The sequence below is a fragment of the Hippocampus bargibanti genome, linkage group LG13 (genome assembly GCF_051943395.1).
Source record: "Hippocampus bargibanti isolate YZ-2025 linkage group LG13, ASM5194339v1, whole genome shotgun sequence".
In the NCBI taxonomy this organism is placed as follows: domain Eukaryota; kingdom Metazoa; phylum Chordata; class Actinopteri; order Syngnathiformes; family Syngnathidae; genus Hippocampus; species Hippocampus bargibanti.
Genome location: NC_142746.1, coordinates 16,557,132 through 16,577,621, shown reverse-complemented (window position 1 = coordinate 16,577,621; position 20,490 = coordinate 16,557,132). Strand labels below are relative to the sequence as shown.

Below are 20,490 nucleotides of genomic sequence, written 5' to 3'. Positions count from 1 at the left end.
TGACTGAGCTTTGTTTTCAGGCACTCTGGTGTTAACACCTGGAATTTGTTTGCGTTTTTGATAGCACATAATTATGAAATCAATCCAAAATCAATGGAGTGTAAGCCACTATTTTCTCTAAATGGAGTCACTGCAATCAGATAATTGCTCTCATATTCATGCAAAAAAACAACATAATTTACACCAGTGATTATATTTCACATAATGATCAGACTGACTTTTATTCCTGTTTAAGATCACAACCAGAGGCTGTGAGACCATAGAGATGACTTTGCGGCGCAACGGCCTGGGCCAGCTCGGTTTCCACGTCAACTTTGAGGGAATCGTGGCTGATGTAGAGCCGTTTGGCTTCGCTTGGAAGGCAGGCTTGAGACAAGGCAGCCGATTGGTGGAGATCTGCAAGGTCGCTGTCGCCACTCTCACCCACGAGCAGATGATCGATCTGCTGCGTACCTCCGTGGCTGTCAAGGTGGTTATCATCCAACCATATGAAGATGGGACCCCTCGAAGGTAAGAAATCCAACGTTATCTTGTATTCATTGTTACTTAGTGGTTTTTTTTTACTTCCCATGCATGGCGGACATTCTTATGTTTGTCTATTAGTTTGGCATTTACTCTCATGTTGGAGTTAATTAGTGGCGAGAAATGCTGACTTGCTTTTTGCTTGATGTAGACAGCTACTTCCCCAGTGGAATCTCTTTGTTTGTTTCTGTACCTGTGTCACACTCAGAAGCAGCGTTTCACGCTCATAACGGGAAGAACATTTTGATACATGGCTTATTATTTCTGTCCTCCCTCGTTGTTCTCTTCAGCAATTACAGTGGGAGGGGCTGGCTTTTTGGGAACAGGCATCTATGACAAGACGCCATTTCTCTTCAAATAAAAAGAGACACATATATTTCAAATAATGTGATGAGAATAAATGTGGTGTGTGAAAATGTCTATTTTTCTGTGAGAGACGGTCAGTACCATGAGATCACCTCTATGCCGAATTTGTCTCGATTTCAAGTCAAGAACAAATAAACATGATCCCTTTCACCCAACCCAAGTATAGAACAGTAGGAACAGTATTTTTAACTCATTCACTGCCAGATAAGTAGAAAAATGTGTCCACTCCAGTGCCAGGGTTTTCGTCATTGTCACTCGAATTCCAGGAACCCCAAAATATTGAGTTTTAGGACTACATAAACATTCAGTGCAGTCTAAGAATCCGTAGACTCTCTTCTTTCATCCGAAAAAAAAAACAGTTATTTCCTAAATTATATGAGTCTGGAGTTGACAATAAAGCTGACTTTGACTTTGATATGAGCGTGAAATGAGGGTGGGTGTCCAAAATACAATGCAATACATACACATCGGTTTATATAGCCCTTTAACAACAGCCGACCGAAGCTGAAGCATAGTGCTAACATGGGAAGGCAAGAAAAAACAAAACCCGAACTAATTCGGGAATGGCGCTCTACGTCAATTTTCAATTCCTGAATAAATTTGTGAATGAGTTAAATTCTGACATTTCATCTCCCCATTATGACATTCAGATTATCATCTAGAATTTGTAGATATCTCAGGAAACCTCATATTCATATTCTTCCGTCAACTTTGCCTCGACTTGCTCACAAATAAGCAACCCAACATGGACTTGTGGTTTGCAGCTATTCTTGGAAATATGAGGATGACAAAAAAAATACTGCGCGGGAGATCACCACAGGATATACCTGATAATAAATATAAAATATGAGTAAGATTGATGAAAAGTAACATTTGCTTAGCTTGATCGCTGATTTGAACTGCAGTCTTCTCATCTGGCGACAGAGAGACGGCATATTTGTTCTCCCAGATGGCAGCCTAATATTCTTCCTCTTTGAACCCAACAAAGCAGCTCCTCTGACTGAACCACTGTCTAATCCTCTTTCCAAAATCAGTGATCATAAACGATGATACTGTTGTAGTTGCAGTTTGGGGAAGCTGAAACTGTACAAAATAATCATCCAACAAAAACTGGCCCAGCCTCTGAAAATGGTGGTTTTAGCATGGGACATTGAAGCACCTGGCTTGATGATCATTGTGCCAGTTTCAGATAGAAATTTGGACTTAATTTTCCCTCTATAGCTCAAGCTGGGCATTGGGCCCGATTGTAAATTCTGACAAGGTGTCATGATACGAAACATGAAATGTATTTGATGCAAATGTGTTATGAGCAAAGAGATGCATTTGACATATTAGCAGTTATTACCATAAAAGAACATACTGGTCTTTGCTTTGGAGCTTTACTGGGGTATCCCCCTCCACAACTTTGGCCAAAGACACCAATTATTGTTGGCTCATGAGAACCAAAAGAGACGATCTCAAGGTCTTGTGAATATTTTCCCATGGCTTGATCAAATCAAGAGCAGGGTGGTTGGGTGAAGAATCATCAGGATTCCCGGCTCGCTTTGATTTCATTTTAAGTTGCTTAAATGTTGCAATCAACAATGAGTGAGTGCTCTGCTTTATTTTGCAATGATCTCAAAAGAAAGGAATTCAGCTGGGGCTTGCAGGGCCCACTCAGTTCCCCGTATCCTGAATGATAGGGGCGACCTAAACAATGGACTTAGTCTCATGCCCTCTAGACAATGCTTCATACACCCTCAATGACACAGTTTCCTTTACCAAATGTCATTTGGAAAGAAAGAGATTATATAGCTTCTTCATTTATGATTCTTTTCCTATTGAGCTTGATCATGTTATGTCAGTGTTTTGGAGCTGTTTATTCTAAAAATTGTTCCAATTCTGTCTAAATCCAAAGAAAATATGCATCTGTCCTGATTTGCACATAGGACTGTAGGTCTGTATACTGGGGGCAAGATGTGTGGTGAATGCATTTGGAACCCATTTTATTCTATCAATGATTGTATGGGATGCTGTGGTTTCCATGTTTGATTTTTATCTGAAATTTAAAGAGGACTCAACATACTCCAGGCCTCTGCTGAGAAGTAGTACTTGTGATATTTAATTGGCTACTCATGACCTGTACTTTTGAAGTGCCATTAGAGTGATTTTCATCTGGACTCTAGTTAAACCGGAATTCTCATTTGCCGTGGTGACACTGTGAAAGGAAACGCCGCTAAACAAAAAAAAAACATTCACAACGAGCTGCTTAATTCCTCCAAATTCTACACAAGGGCCCTTCTTTCCATGTTGATCACATGGCAAAGAAACCATTGAGAGGCACTTTTTTTTTTTTTTTTTGGGGGGGGGGAGGCAAACGTATTCACTTTGGAGCACACCTTCCTAATGAACCTCAGGACAATGATGCTCTAAAAAGGCCTGGTGGAGGTCATAACCTCTTTGGCTCTTTGCTGTGACATGGACTGTGGGAATGGATTAGCATGTCTTTCAATCTGTGGGCATGTCATTGAAGTGACGGCTGTCTGACTGAGGTCCAAGGTCCTGTTGTCACACTCATTTATTCTATTTTGTTAAGCGGCAATAGCTGATTACCCCCCGCCCCCCACCACCACCCCATTTGGTCAAGTAAGCACTAGTGTTTTGGCAACATCACTTAAAATGCTTGAAACTGTCACATGATTTCCTCCGAATAAAAACATGACAACATGGGGCTAATTGTGTTTGATACAGTATATTTATTATTAGCCCCTTTTTGGCCAGTGTGGTTAAAGGTCGGCCCCATTTATATATTTTGATATTTTGAGTATAATGGAGAACAAGAGGCAGACGTCATTTCACACGACTTCCTCTCCTTTCATTCGGATGAATATGTCCACCAGTTTGTTTTTCCTGATTTGATTTATACACAGACAGACAGAGTTCCCCCTATATATTTCAAAGACAAGAATCACTGGTCCAGTCTGGTGGTTGTTTTCAACTATCCCCCTGGAAGTCACTGAACTGTACCGTTAGATATTACCTTGTCACTTCTTGATTATTCTTGTGCAAATAGTACGGGCAGAAACAAAAACGGAGACCTTTCCTGTTGACAAGCTGTTAACCCCGTTTAGCCTCTGAGGGAGTAATTGTGGGTGGCAACCTGGCATTATAATTTACACATACTTCATCAAGGTAATGAGTGGCTGAGCAGTAGTCTAGAAAGAAGTGTAGCAATGGTGAGGATATAACACCTTTACTGATTCCCGCTACTTGCACCACCCAGTTCCTACCCCTCAACTCCACCCACTACAATTACCTCATTCACTGCCAGACGATGTGCAAATATGTGTCCACTCGAGTGCCAGGGTTTTTGTCATTGTCACTGAAATTCCAGGACCCACCGAATATCGAATTTTAGGATTACATAAACATTCAATGCAGCGTAAGAAACCTTAGAATCTCTTCTTTCAACAGAAAGAAAGGGTTACTAATTCCTACATTTTATGGGTCTGGAGTTATATGACCTTGAAATTAGAATGGCTGTCCAAAATACAATGCAGTACATACATATTGGTTCATATAGCACTATAACAACATATGAAGCTGGAACAAAGTGCTAACATGGAAAAAAGGGAAATGCTGCCCCCTTGTGGAAAGGAAAAAAACATTGCCAGAGGCCATGGCCAAAGCTTTATCTGCACCAAAACAAGAAAAAAACAAAACCTGAACAAATTCCTGAATGGCCATATTTCCAAGTCCTGAATAAATTGTAAATGGCAATGAATGTGTTATACAAAGTTGAGCGATAAGATATTTCATTGTCTTGTGGAATCCAACACGTCCCCAGAGCTCTGATATAAAAACACGCAAGTGGCAAGCTTTATAATACAGGGTGATCGGCATTAGAGCTCTAAGTCTGGAGGAGTGATCTAAACCACTACACCACCACCACCACCCTTCTCCAGTTAATGGTATAATAGAATTTACAATGCTACCATGTCACTCATTATTTACAGTTCCATATGTGAACCGTATGATGTGTGCTTCATCCCACACATGAATCCCATTAATTATTCAAAGCATAAGATCAGGAGGATGTTTTTCCGACCACTTGTAGTACGTCACGACAATGGGATGTTGATATTGGCCATATGGGTGTGAGCTGGGTGACAGTGTGGAGATGGAAGAAGTGGAGCATGATTTTAAGGCTGTCTCATGTGACACTCGTAGCCCCACTCGGATGCCAGTTGTAAACACCCAGCCAACCGTGGCCAGTTTGATGAAAGCGTCTTACTTACATGGATTACTTTTCCCCTTTACAATCAGTCAATGAGCCCTCTTCAAGCCTTTCTGTTTGTGCTTGTGACCACAGCTATGTATACATAGATTTCAACCCTCAGTGCATTCTGGAAAATAGACTTTAGAGGGGGTATGCAAGTATGAGGTATGAGGGTCATGCTTGAGATGCTTGTGGAGGGCTTGCAAAACATCCAGAATGTTTAACCCTGCCCGTCACCCTGTAATCCGTCGCCCCCTTCCTAAATATATGTGCAGCCCTCACTCTACCAATAATGTTGCCTGAAAAAGCAGCCCATGTTTGTCTATTTCAGAGACTTGTTCTGCTATTTACAATTACGACATTGTGATGGCCATAGAAAGGGCCCCTTGGATTGTCATCTTTAACGTTATAGTCAAAGTGTTGGTGTATGTATGATCAAATCATCAAATCACACCTGTAATAAATAAATAAATATATGGATAACCATTTTTTAGTTTGGTATTATTTGTTATGCATTATGATAACAAATGGTATAATTGTGCCTATATAATTGTATTTATTAGCAATGGTATCCGTTAAATCAGGGGTGTCAAAGTCATTTTTTGCAGCGGGCCACATTGTAGTTTCCTCTCGAGGGCCGTTATGAATTTGGGGAACCCATTAGAATGTTTAAATCCCTTGAAATATTACATATAGAGCACACAGCAAATTAATGAATAACTCGTTTTCAAATCTGAAGTCAAGAATAATGACTTTTATTGTGGTTGACATCCAAAAATATGACATTTTGGCTCAGATTTTAGCAATCATCATGGAATTTAACAAGTTTGATTTGCTTTCGTGGGCCGAAAAAAATGATGTGGCGGGCCGGATTTGGCCCGCGGGCCTTGACTTTGACACCTGTGCGTGAAATTAACCGTGTTGTTCTGATTACCAAATGCAAATATTATTTAGTAGATATGTTTTTTTTTAAATAGGGAAATATTTTTTTGGCCACAACAAATTATCCCTGATTTAATTCACATATTAATACACCTTTGATGTTCCATATTTTTAGTAATTAAATTTTGAGCTGAAGCCTCAAGTCCTACAGGACCTTTTAGCATATTTTAGAATAACAGTAATGTTTACATTATGTTCCATTTCACAGCTGTTTCTAATCATGTTTTGCAAGGGAGATTCTTTAACACGAAAAATACAGTCAATAAGCCGCAGTTTATAAACTATTAGCACTTAACTTAGTGTTCATCAAAAATATAAATGGTAGGTTCTCCTCAAGTGCTTTTTCAAAGACCTCAGATTAAATGAATGATGCAAATGTTAAAAAGTGACTTGTGAAAAGCTTTTACCCGAAGCAATTATGACCTACTCGTCTCATTAACAATTTATGCTGTTACTTCCATATTCCAAAAACCCGTGGCTTACCACGAACTGTCTTGATTGATCTTCTCAGGGGCTGCTCTGAGCTGTATCGCATTCCCATGGTGGAGTACAAAGTCGACAGTGAGGGTACACCCTGCGAATACAAGACACCGTTCAGAAGGAACACCACCTGGCATCGGGTGCCCGCGGCGGCTGGAACTCCTTTGTCCAGAGGGTCACCCACTCAGGGTCCTGACCGCTTCCAGTGTCAGCAGATCTTGCAGCAGCATCAGGCCGCTCTCCCACGAAGCACATCATTTGATCGGAAGTTACCAGATGGATCGAGGTACACTCATGTGTATTTTGTTTATTATATATAACGCATAGCTTACAGTAGAACTACACTCCTTTTCTGTGGCAAGAATAATTCCTTACTTACAGGTGGAGGTTATGTTATAATTATGAGGGAAATGTATGGCCTGATGGATGGGTGGTAAAATTAAACAATGTAAAGTCAAAGTCAGCTTTATTGTCAAATATGCTAATATGCATGACATACAGCACAGATGAAATTAATGTCCTCTCGGACCCAGCATGCAAGGCACTAATAGTTGGCTAACGTGGCTAAAAAAGACATACAATTGACAACAGACTATACATGTAATTTCTGAATGTAAAGTGAGGTAGTGACATATATAAAGTGACGTAATGTAGTAATGCAAAAACAAACAAGAAGAAAGGGTTGAAGTGGTTGAAGTGAGGTCTTGCAGAAAAAAAATGAGAAAGAACAAAAAATAGAGTTCAGGATGATAGTACAGCATGTAGCATGTCCTCAGAGTTCGGTGAGTGTGGCAGTGGGAATGGGCAGGGTGGGCAGGTCTGGGAAGGAGTTGAGTCTCCGGACTGCCGAAACTGGCAGAAACTGTGGTGTTTTTGTGTTGAGCTAATGCATGAATATGAATGGACCAGTTTGGATTGCAGCTAGCGGTCTAGTTTTGATGACAGCATCCCCATCCAACCATGCAAAGCAGTGATTTGTTCATCCTAATGAAAGCCCCACAGTCATGATAACCTTTTCACAGTGTCAAAATGACCCCCTGTGGTTTTGCCTGTTCTCACTGTACTGGTATAACGGCCACCTTCACTGCCTAATCACTGGCTCTGTCAGTGGGAGCACTCTATTTTCCATCTTTTCTTTTACTCCGTGTACGACTCCCACTCCACGCTCCCTTGCACCTCTGCGCCTAACTGAAGAGGAAGTGACGGGGACACTGGCACGGCACAGCTCATCTCAGCCAATTACTGTAGAAACAAAGAAAGAGTTCCACTTTAGACCGTCAAATGATGCAGCCCAAGGGGGGAAAGGAGTATAGGTCGAGATAAGAGGCACAGGAGGAAAAAAACAGTTGAAATATGAGATTCAAAATAGAATTTCCTGGATAATATATCCTTTTTTTGCAGTGAACTTTTTGAAATGTGTGCCGCATTTCAATGCAATATGATTTAGGAATACCAATGCTTCATGAATCATCATAGAGATAAATTGATACAGTAATTCTCTGGGGCATCACGGTGGGCTCGTGGTCAGCATGTTATTGCACCTTGAAGCAATAATTCATGCCTTTCTCACATCTCTACTCAATTACTGAAAGGCACTTTACTTTGGTGTCAGCCAATGCCCAATGAAGCGTCTCCAGCTGATCCAGAATGCTGCTACCCGCCTCTTAACTGGTACTCGTAAGAGGGAGCACATACAGTAACTCCTACTCTGGCATCCTTTCACTGGCTCCCTATACATTTTAGATTTCTTTTCAAGGTCTTATTATTTGTCTTCAAATCTTTAAATGGCCTCGATCCTCCTTACCTCTCCGAGCTCATCCACCTCTACACACCTTCCTGACGCCTCAGGTCTGCTGACCAGAGATTATTAGATGTGTCCAAAACTAAAGGAGGCTCAGAGGGGATTTAGCCCTTTCCGTTGCTGGTCGCATTCTCTGAAATGACCTGCCACTGTATATTCAGCAAGCCTCCTAGCTGCCCAGCTTTAAAACCAGTCTCAAAACTGAGTTGAACTCTTTGGCATTCAACTCTGCATGATTCCGACTTGATCTTGGTTTCACTCCTTGGTGCCTTCTACTATCTTTGTGACCACTTTATTTCCTGTATATGATTGCTGTCCATGTTAAGCACTTTGTTGCTTCAGCACTATATAAATCAATATGTATTGTCTTGTGTTGTATTGGATAACTTACTTATGCACACACTCTGATTTAAGACCGTTGTTGTTCCGCAGAATGATGCATGACTTGGAGAATCCTCAACTTACTTCCTGTAACAAGGGAGAGCAGCACTACCGCAGTTCCCCCAGTAACCAGTCCTCTTCTAGTGATCCAGGACCCTGTGGCAGTAGCTCCTGGTCCCAACAGCCTGGATATGATGGGTACGTAACCACACGACTGTTACTGCTTTTCACACATCGTAGTTTAATCCTAGATTTACCTGATTGACCTGATATTTATTCAAAGAATAAACCTCATGCTGGTTTTGTGTTGTATCAGTGATGCTGATACAAACTGTCAAGTGTAACCTCTAACTTGCAAAAGAGTCTCATCCTCTCTTTTAGCCTAAATCACAGTTGTCAAGATAATACCAGTAATTCCGTAGGTGACTGATATTAATGAAACAGAGAGGACTCATAGTCAGTCAAGGAGGAGCATAAAATTCGCCTGAAAGCTATTCATTCTCACAGAACGCCTACTTGGAAGTTCATTGTCATTGTTCTGAAATAATAAGTGTTTCTTTTGTTCTTTGTAATTTCAGATTATTTCTTGCTTTTGTCCTCAGAACGCTGAAATGAAATGATAAAACTATTATCAAGAATGCTGACTCTAAGTGGAATAAAAAGCAGGCCTGCTGTACTTAGAGAGAGGGCAATCAAAATGTCTTTTTTTTTAAATACATTGAACAAAAGAAATGAATTATACCTCCGGTAAATTCTGAATATACCTGTAGGTTGACATTTTGTTGATGTTACTTCGATGCAATCGTAGTGTGTTGAAAAATGTCACATCATGTTCATTATGCAGGCCAAGCAGTCGACCTGATACTGGCATGTGAGCAGAATGCTTTTCGAAGAGGTTATGACATTTTATGACAAGGGGCCTTGCACGCTGCCTTTTTATCAGCAGCCTCAAACGTGCACTGAATTTACAAGGATTCGAAGAGTTGTAGTTGTTCAGTACAGAACAAGACATATTGACTGATCCATTGATCTCCACTGAAGGTCGCTGGAAAAAAAGTCACATAGTATCAAGACCGCAGTGGGAACCCCACTTTGCTTTGATAGCTTTAATGTATAAGCCCTGTTGGAAAAATGGGCTCCTCTTTTCGTCAAGAGTATGATAGGTCCTGTAATGCCGAGTCATCTGAAAGGTCTTTTGTTTGCTTCTGAGCTCAAGTGTTTTGGCTCTTTGTGATTGCACGCTAATTGCATTACCTCTGCAGAATCTCTCTGAGGCTTACTCCTTGTGGAATACAATTCTCACACTGCCTCCTTCCTCTTGTTTTTCTCTGCAGATGTCCCTCTCCTATCCTTCATGAGCATGCAGGAAACATCCACGGGGGTGATGGAGACATCCACAGGGAGAGAGAACCCACTCTGGAGAGGACCAGGTCGGCAGGTGAGTGCCCGAATCAACCATTAAAGCAAGTAGTGTGGATTGGATGATTTTGTCTACTTTTGATTTATCCCCATCTGCAGAGGCCAAATGGCACATACCCGCCACAAAGATCCTGAACCCTCTGAAGCAGAGAGAAGGAAGCAAAGACTCCCCCAATAAGCTCTCCAGGGTAAAAAGTTCAGAAGTCTCTTTCGATTTGACATATTATAGACATATTTCTAGACTCAATTACTTTTGTGTGTTGTGATCGGTGAAACGTGTTGAATGTGACAATGTGCCATGTACTCTTTCACCTTTGATCAGACTCAGAGTAAAGGTCAGCCTTACTTTCTTTACTTGAAGTACACAGGGAGTTCAATGTGTTGTTCATGTTGTCCCTGCTGGCTTCCATTTATATATTTCCACTCATTAGCTCATTTGGTTATGTCCTATATCCTCGCTTCCTCTTTTACTAGACACATTTCCCCGGAAGCTTGAATCTATTCAACACAATATCACTTCTCTCGGCTGTGTATATGCATTCACATCAACGAAGGCTTTCAAACATCAGCTGGTGTTACATCACCATTCACTTGGGACTGTACAGAATTTCCCTCAATGTTCTCGCCGTTGCTTTTTAAAAGTAGACTACTGTAGGTCTCTTTGATGTAATATGGTGTGATTTTTAATTTGCCCCAAGACTTTGCAGTCTCTCAGAAGCAAATTAAACAAAACATGATGGGTCATGTTCTTATTTTTTATAAGAAAAATATAGATATCAATAATTATATTTTGCCCTTTTTACTACTCAACTAAATAAATGATATGTGAGTTGAAGTCAAACTAAGTTGCATGCCACCCCAACTAGGACCACTTAAGGTGAACAGGGCTGACATTTGCTCCCACAGAACGAGGTCAAAGAAAGTTAAAAAGAATCAAATACTCCCGTTTGGTGGCTATAAGACACATTAGAACACCCGGAAGAAATGTTTCTGATGCACTATGTGTATCTGTGATTCTCTCGCTGTCCTAGATGGGCGATAAGAACTCAAGCCACTCAAGTAGCAATACTCTGTCAAGCAATGCATCCAGCAACAGCGATGATAAGCACTTTGGCTCGGGAGACTTGATGGACCCGGAGATGTTGGGTCTCACTTACGTCAAAGGCGCCTCCACGGACAGCGGGATCGATACCAATCCCTGCATGGTTCCTGGGGCTCGGATGTTGATGCAGAGCAGGGTAGGGGAATTAGGACACCCATGGGTCTCAGAGCATCATGAGGACGGGCCATCTGAAGAGGACCACGGCAAACCATACCTGCCACAGGGTTACGCTTCTGCTTTAATGGCAAGTAATGTGACGGAGGGAAGCATCGGAGACCTGAGCGAGATCTCTTCACACTCAAGGTATCACATATCATCTAAACTACATGATTATTATATTTAATTGCACTGGTTTTTGGTGTGGTCACAGAAGTTGTTGGATTTGTTTCATATGGTGGGCAACTTAACGCAAGTGGAACAAGTGCTTGCTAAAATGTTATAGAACCGCAAAAAGTACTCCTGACACATTTTAACTCATTCACTGCCATTCCTAAAATTATTCGGGAATTGAAAATATGACGTAGAGCGCCATTCCTGAATTTGTTTGGGTTTTATTTTTTCATGCTTGGGTGCCAATAAAACGCTGGCCATGGCCTCAAACAATGGGGGTAGCATTTCCACTTTTTTTCCATTTTAGCACTTTGTTCCTGCTTCAGCTATTGTCAAAGCGATATACAAACCAATATATATGTATTGTATTGTATTTTTGACAGTCGCCCCCATTTCAAGCTCAAATAACTCCAAACCCATATAATATAAGAATGAACTCATTTTTTTTTTCGAATGAAAGAAGAGACTCTAAAGTTTCTAACGCTGTATCGAATGTTTATGTAGTCTTAAAACTAAAAAAGTGACAATAACCATGGCACTGGAGTGGACACATTTGTGCATGTGCTGGCAATGTATGAGTTAAAATGAGCTGAACGTGTTGTCCTAAATTGATGCGTTCAACTTATTGGAATTCCCCCAAAAATGAAGCCTGTAATAAGGAGTTTTGCCAGTCGGCAATGTCAATCACAAACAATGAATGAAAAAAAAAAGATGACCCCACAGAGGTCATGAGAGTTCCATGGAATGTTGTAATCAACCTGAATGTGAATCACATGCAGGACATCCTTCACAGTAAGCAGATTTAAAAAGCAATTGACCCGCTTTGTGGAACAAAATGCTGTCAAAATTCCAAATGGTGAACAATGGTTTCAATGTTGTGTCAGCGTACAGAAATTGAATAATGCGAGGAAGTCCAACATGATCTCTCTGACATAGGGCCAAAAGTATAAAAAGGCACCATGTTTTCATTCCACATGAAATAACACCATGGTCACATATGAGGAGAAATACGTAATGCCTGTTTGGAGACAACCACAGCATATCCTGCTGGAAGTTGCTCTGATTTCATCGAAAGTGAAGGAAAGCACTTTCGCAGCAAATCAGGCCGTCATTACTCATGCAAGCAGGGAACGGTTAATGCAATAAAATGAGAACTGCGGTGCTTTTATGGACATACAAAATCTGCCCCTGTTCCAAACAAAACCAAAATATGTGGCTTTAGAAATGCATGGTTATTTAATAATGCTAATGTAATTTGAATGGTGCAACATCTTGTCTACTTTGATAAATTTGTCAGAATTGTTGAGCAACCCACGAAACGGCTCATGATTGTGGTGTTTTGTGCTTGGTCAGTTTGAAGTCATCCTAAAACAAAGCCATCTATGTTTAACACTTTATTTTCAGCAATAACCATAAAAGATTGATTTGAGGAAGCTCAGGAACAAAATGGGATAAACAACTCAAACTTTCTTCTTTGGGCCAATACTTGAGTCAGTTGTGGTTTATTTTGAGTGTGTCAAATGATTGATCTCGCCAGTGAGATATAACATACAAACTGTTTCCTCATTATATGGTTTGCCGTGCTACATTTGACACAGAGACACCCCTTCCCTCCATTCAGTTCAACAAACATGCAGACATGAGGATATTTTATTTTCTGGCTCTATCGCTAGATTCCCCCCCCCCCACACACACACACACATATCCTTGCGCTCCACTCATGACCCCTCGGTCTGACTCATCCAGCTGTGTTGTGGATTGTCAGTGGATCTGGAGCCATTCTAGAGAGCAACGTGGGAGAGTGGTTCAACACATTCCTGCCAAAGTGCCCCTCACCAGACTGCTACCCATCTGGGATAGAGGAGAGATGTGAAGAAGACTAGTTTAGCACTAAGTGGTTATAGCCATTATAAAATAGAACTGAAGTCTTATGTGTGGATGGCATCCATGACATGGTTAGGTTTGCATGACATGCTCTAATTAGTAGCATGTGGGAACCATCCCAACTCTTCGATCTGGAATAACGTTCAGCAGAAGGAACTAGTTTGTGCCATCATGACCACCCTGATGCATTCCATTTTTTTCATGTCATTGATTTTGATCATTCGAACCAACAGTGCGACAACAAGAGGTGTTGCCCAGATGGTCATGAATATGCAAATGGTTAATACAATCAGCGAATGCCAACTTTAAATCTTAAGTGAACCAGAAAAAAAAACCCACACAATTTAGACTAAACATCTAAATTTGAATCATAGACCACTTTTATTATTTCCCCCCCAAAAAATGTGTGTGTTGTATCTTATCATTAGCGGGCAAACTGCGATTTGCTAAAGAAATCATAACATTTCACAGTAGTATATTCAGTATATTAATTAACAGGAGAGCATGGCCTTCAATTTACAGCGTTCCAGACTTATGAGTAAAAACATTTCCAGACATGGCTTCAATTTATGTTTGCCTTAGATAATTAGTCATGAAGTGTTTGTCACTCTTCTGCTATGTCACACAGCAATTAAACAATCACCTTACCTGCATATGAAAGTAACAGATACAACTTGGACGAGTCTGTCAGACAAATATCCCCTACTTACCTCAGCACCACAATTAACAGATGCGGAAAGTCCGGTTAGACTCTTGTTTTTTTTTTTTTTTTTTTAACCATGTGTTAGAATTGGATACCCTATGCGGCAAGACAAACAAAACACAAGCATTTGTATTACCGTATTTTCCGGTGTATAAGGCGCACTGCCAACGAATGGTGTGTTCTCAAACTTTTTCCAGACACAGTATAAGGCGCACCTGGCTATAAGATACACTTTCAATGAATGAAGAATGTTTTCTCAATATGTTATATAAATATATAAAAGTTATCCAAATATAAGGCATACCACATTATAAGGAGCTGCAGTAGAGGCTGAGGTTACGCGCTACTTCTTCTACTATTCAAAATGGAGTCGGTGGCTGGTGGCAGTAGTTGCGAGACCTTTTGTGGCTCAATATTACTTCACATATTATGCACACTGCGTATTAGGGTCATCTGTTCAAGAAAATGAAGGCTTTTGGGTGCCGCTTATACACCGTAAAATATGGTATTATCATATACATTTTTTCATCAGATTTCCCACCAGTGGAAGTGTCATTTTCTCATCTCATGTTTGTTTATGCCTTCATCATTTTTGTCTGTTTTTGCATCAATTCATGCATGGTCAACCTTTGAGTTACATTATTTGTTTTCTTTTGTTTTGCTTATTGGCTCAGCGGCTCACATCACTCTGGCAGTCCGTTGGCGCGCGGTGCCAGATATTGTATGTCCGCCGACTCCTCCAAGGTGTACACCATCCCTCAGACCAGCTGCTCGGGTGCAGAGCCTGAGCCGCAGCCTGGGCCAGGCCCTGATTATGGCCTGGATCCCAGCGCAGACGCTTGTGAACAGACATGTTCACAGCCAGATGGCAATCTCCCAGTGAAGACCACTGATAATGATGGTGATGATGATACTCACAGAAAAGAGGAACCTCCCGACATTTCAGAGTGTGGGTGAGTGTTTTTGAACAAGATGGAGAGAGAAATGTGATTTTGCATGTGAATCATGGGCTGCAGTTGACTTTTACCACTAATGATGACGACATCCCAGGCCTATTCTAATACAAGTACCCCCACTGTCTAGTGGACTCCCAGTGTGCATAAACCCAACCTGATTGAAGCAGACAGCTACGGCATAAATACGCTCAATGAAACCGCGGACATAATACACTTGGCACATGTCACTTGTGGTTATTGATCGTTTCCGAGAAGGCGGATCCCTGTGGACTGCCAGTCAGAGCATGTAGCAGATCTCTTGTGGATGCCAAGGAGAGATCCGCGAAAGGCTATGGGATGCCGAGTATAGAATAGTCACGTGGAAAGCAAAAGGGAGATCGATGCATGCCACACTCGGCCCAGTTGAAGCTTATTCCCTTCAAAGACTCTCTGATGATCAAATAAACATGGAGCTTCTTTCAAAAGACTACGGAATACATTTCTCCGGCTTTTAAATAATTTCATTTACTCTCTAAAATGTGTTTTTTAAGAGCTCTGTGATTGATCACATGTGCTGAAGTCATCTTCTGGCGGCTTATGAAAAACATTCCTAATTTGGTTATTTTCCCCATTGGGCTGTTTATTATTTATTTTACCAAACATAAGCTTGTCTTATTGCTGAATGGTGTAATATTTTTTTACAGATATTCTTTGAACATTTCTCTTGACCTGCTCCAACACTAGTCCGTATTTGTTATGGTGCTCCTAACGCCACCTTTCTTTCTCTTCCACCAACTCCTTCTTGTTCCAGTGGAGCTGAGAGCTTGTTAGCGCTCCTCTTCAAAATGCTGTCTGAGCGTGCAAGGTACACAATCAGTGGAAATCAACCCTCTGGCCCGAGCTGTGAACCATTGTGAACCCTCCCCCATACACAGACACACACATACACATACATACACTACCATCCCTTTTCCCAGACTGCCACATCACTCCTTCAAGATGATTGCTTTCTATAAGTGGAGTTTAATGACTTGTGCATCAGTGGCGGTGACATTTCTACTGCAGCATAATGTTACAGTGCACTACTCCTTTTGTCAACCCCTCCAGTCATTACATTGCGGTTTCAGATAGACAATCACAAAAACGTTCCACGAGCTTAGTGTTTGGCAGGTTAACATACTGTAAACTTTCCACTCTATTTTCATTATTTTACAAGATTCCCAGCGGTAGCGAATGGTTTACTTGAAGCTATTAAGAATACATTTCTATTTATCCTTCACATGACAAATGGTGTACTCAAAAAAATTGCAACACATTTGTCATCGTGACTGATCAATGTCCATAGTTAAAGAGCCATACAGTGATACCTTGGCTTACGAACTTAATTGGTTCGCAGACAGAGTGTGTAAGGTGAAAAGTGTGTATCCCAAAAATTAATTTCCCATAGGAAACCATTAAAATTAGAATAATCCGTTCCCAGGTCCTCATAAAACATAATTTTCTACTTTCTAATTTTCTAAGCTTTAAAACTACACAAAATATACCTTATTTTATGTATAATAAATGTGCTATGGTATAATAATTAAAGAAATAAACTGTACCTTATACTAAAGTCATTTTATTTACCTTTGTGATGGTCCTTGATGGCTTGATGGAATGCAGTGGCTGGTTTCATAAGCATTAAACACTTGATGAGGAACGTAACCTTCTTCTTTCACCATCTTGAGGAATGATCCCTTATAGGTGCTTTCTCTGTGATGATTGTATCTGGTTCCTCATCAATTGTGTTCTGTTTACCTGGGTTGATAGCTTTTTTATCAAGTGTACAGATGGCTTGTGCGGGTTGTTTGTGGAGCCTGATTGATTGGATATTTTAACCTTGCAGTCTACACTCTACCTTTCAACTATCAAAGTTGAAACTCTCTCACTGTCATCTGCCTGTCTCTTTAATGTTCAAACCCCTCCCCCCTTCACTGCTGTGTTCTTGACGAATCACGTGGCTTTATCCGAAGACTGGCGGTGGGGAATAGAGGACAAAAACAGTCAGATGCCATTTTGTTGTTAGAAGAACGGGCTTGTTCGTGAACAACACATCACTCATTGAGGCAGCTCCGTGTATGAAAAAGTTCGTATGCCAAGGTAAATTTTTCATAAATGTGACGTTCGTAAACCGAAAGGTTCGTAAGCCAAGGGGTTCGTAAACCGCGGTATCACTGTATATGGCCTGAGAGCCATAGGTTTCCGACCCCTGTACTTGTTCAAAGTCTTCTTCTTTTTCCTTTCGGGGTCACCACAGCGAATCAGTGTCCTCTCTCTTCAGAGGTTAGATTTGCATGTTCTAGTGCAAAGTACAGCCCAAATAATTGCATAATGTTTTAGCGCGAGCTGTGGCATATGAATGGTCTCCCGCTACGCAACTCTTAACACACGTGCATGTGCAAGAGTTGCAGCCAGGCTTGTGTGTTGCAATTTCCCCCTGCAGCCATCTTACACTCTGCCAACAGCAGTGCCAAAAGCAGTGCCAAGAGCAGCGCTGACACCATATCAGCCACAACGGCTGCTCACTTAAGATGACTTCACCGGATAGGTTGTTCACATTTGAGGGCTCGCTCTCAAAAGAATTTGAATGTCCTCAACCATCCACAAATCAAAACACACCACCTCTTCTGGGTCCTGCACCTCTTATGTCTTTCCTCCAATGGTGTCTGAACACTTCTCCAAAGTCTAATATTTGTGTACTTCTTTCTGAATATCATTAATCTACAAATCCTTCTTTTCTCTCCTGCCGTTGCCTCTCCCTCCCCTCCCCCTATTTCACGGTGCTTGTCTGTGTTCTTCACACTATCCAGTTCTGCTCCTTCACACTCTGTTGAAGCCTGATGTTGGCATGCTAAATCAGATCCACCCGAGTTGCCTTGTGTGATACTGACATAGTTTCTTCAGTATCTAACCCCAGGCTGCCTGGCCCAAAGCCTTCCCTGCAAGACGTTGCTCTCATGACCCTACTGATGAGCTCTGCTGTTGTATGCCCTCTGTTTTGACTTTAGGCAACTGTACGCACTGGAGGCCGCCTCCCCCCTTCAGGCCGCCGAGCGGGATGAAAAATCACTACAGAGACTTTCAAAGCAGGAATACATGAAAATGATGCTACCCGACAGTCCACCAGGAGGAGGCAGGGGTCAAAAGGTAAAGCCACCAACTAGTCCTACTATATCTTTCATGGCGTGAGTCCAAACGGAACCTGTTAAACTTTAACATGAGAAAACACAGCATTGTAAGGATCAAGCTCTGATATGAGCAAACACCCTGTAGGCTATTTTCCTGGATTCAGAGTTTGAACCAGTGCAGATAACCTCTAACAACATAGACAGAAAAAGCAGAGCAAACATCTGCGGCTATAACTCCACTCTCCTACCATAGCCTTTATCTCGGTTGCTATTGACAGGTAAATTCAATTTATAACAGAGCCCGAGTCTGCTCTATTGGGATGTCATGGATTAGAAGCACAGAATGGAACGATGTTTGCTGTTGCTGGGTCTTACAGACTCGATTAATTGCATCAACCCACCCCTCCCCCTCTCATCTCCCCAGCCCCTTTCCTGCTGTCCTCCATCTATTATCTTCCTGGAAGGGACCCCAGGAGATGCACAAATGGGTTATTTTTGGATGCCACTCAATTCTTGTATAAAATCCACTTCTTCTCACGAGAGGAGGAAGACTTGTCCTTGTACAAAGCATCTTGGCGCACTGATTAGTTGGTCAGGTTTTCGCACATTAGCCTTTCATTGTAAAACAGCTCTTTTCTCTTGTAAAATGAACACAGATGTGTCCGGGCTTCTCTTTGTTCCTTCCCTTCATTTTCTCTATAAGAAGAGCTCAACAACAAACCCAAAGAAGCACTGAAAGTTTTGATTGGAAGCCTTTATTTGCACACAATCCACTGCCTGAAAACGTGCACATGTGGAAAAGCAATCTGGGAGGGACATGCATGCAAGAGGGCGCTGGGCCAGATGTCCAAACTATTGTAGATGAACTATGTAATCGTAAGGAACAAATGTGGTTGTTTTGTTGGGGGTGAATGTTTTCAATCATCAACTGGCACATTACGGTAATGACAATGTTGGAAAAGCCATCGGATTGTTTCTAATTTAATACAATGTGACATGACTGGGCCCCTATGTAATCAAGAAGAGTAATCCAGTAAAGGTTAATGCATGTGTCACTTCCGGCAGCCAACCGATGCCATTCTTTGTATGGGTAAGCAGGTGCTGAAAGATTTTCTTTGGCAGCCACCGTGTCCGCCGGGATGTCCCTTCCAAAGACAGGCTGACTATTGTGCCGCTGACGTAAAGGAAAGGCCGTTTGCAGCTTATTCTATCGCTTCTCTCGTGGGAAAGAAACTGTCAAGTGAATAGGTGGTTCTCCAACACATCCTCCCATGTGGCACGTCAAAGGGCCCCATATGCCGCTTGTAGCCTTTGCCCACTGAGGAAAAAGTGAGATCAATGAGAGGGAAAAAAGGTGGATGTGATAGTGTGGCTGGGCGAGAGAATTCATCCTATCCTAAAACAGCCTTGGAATTTTGGCAGTGATGCTGAAAATTACCATTTCTAAACTGCTCTTATACAACCATCCATTAACTTAACCGATTTATCCTCACGAGGGTCACAGGGCATGCTGGAGCCTATCCCAGCTATCTTCGGCCAATAGGCGGGGGCACCCTGAACTGGTTGCCAGCCAATTCCAGGGCATACAGAAACAACCATCCGCAATCACAATCACACCTCTGGGCAATTTCGATTTATCAAGTAACCCAGCGTGCATGTTTTTGGAATGTGGGAGGAAACGGGAGTACCTGGAGAAAACCCACGCAGGCACATGGAGAACGTGCAAACCCCGCATAGGAAGGCTAGAGCACAGAATCGATAGCATAAATGAACCCTGCAGCTGTGAGGCGAACGTGCAAACCACTCGACACTTTCAAGCATTATGTTGAAGATGTTTTCTATTCAATGAATCACTTCTCTAATCTCGCCTATGCAAATCAAGAAAGAGGAAGTAAATTGAAATATATAAGTTTGTTTTTGGAAGATGAATTAGTCAGTAAAACCCAACCTGTTTGCCTCTTTGCTGTTGACTGAAATTGACATGGCAGTGGAAAAATGGCAGAGTTTAGACTAGTAGTGCCGGATTGAACGTATTATTAAAAGAAAACTTTAGGTGTCCACTCCAGTGCCAGGGTTGTTGTCATTTTCACTCAAATTGCAGGACCCACAGAATATTGAACATTCAATGCAGCGTAAGAAACCTTCAACTCTCGTCTTTCATCAGAAAAAAAACATTAATTAAATAAATTATATGGGTCGG

General features: G+C 41.6%; 1 protein-coding gene across 4 annotated transcripts in view; it reads left to right on the top strand.

The window, feature by feature from the left end:
* Positions 1–20,490, top strand: part of sipa1l2a (signal-induced proliferation-associated 1like 2, genome duplicate a) — an 89,871-nt gene that overhangs the window by 56,104 nt on the left and 13,277 nt on the right. For 2 of the 4 annotated variants that reach the window (XM_089011893.1, XM_089011890.1), the window contains exons 9-17: positions 236–510; positions 6,600–6,854; positions 8,802–8,948; positions 10,085–10,188; positions 10,269–10,357; positions 11,201–11,574; positions 14,863–15,141; positions 15,935–15,988; positions 18,171–18,309. In XM_089011893.1, the coding sequence (XP_088868019.1) occupies positions 236–510; positions 6,600–6,854; positions 8,802–8,948; positions 10,085–10,188; positions 10,269–10,357; positions 11,201–11,574; positions 14,863–15,141; positions 15,935–15,988; positions 18,171–18,309 (1,716 nt within the window). The remainder of the gene's footprint in view (positions 1–235; positions 511–6,599; positions 6,855–8,801; positions 8,949–10,084; positions 10,189–10,268; positions 10,358–11,200; positions 11,575–14,862; positions 15,142–15,934; positions 15,989–18,170; positions 18,310–20,490) is intronic. The other 2 variants (XM_089011892.1, XM_089011894.1) reach the window with 2 other exon arrangements.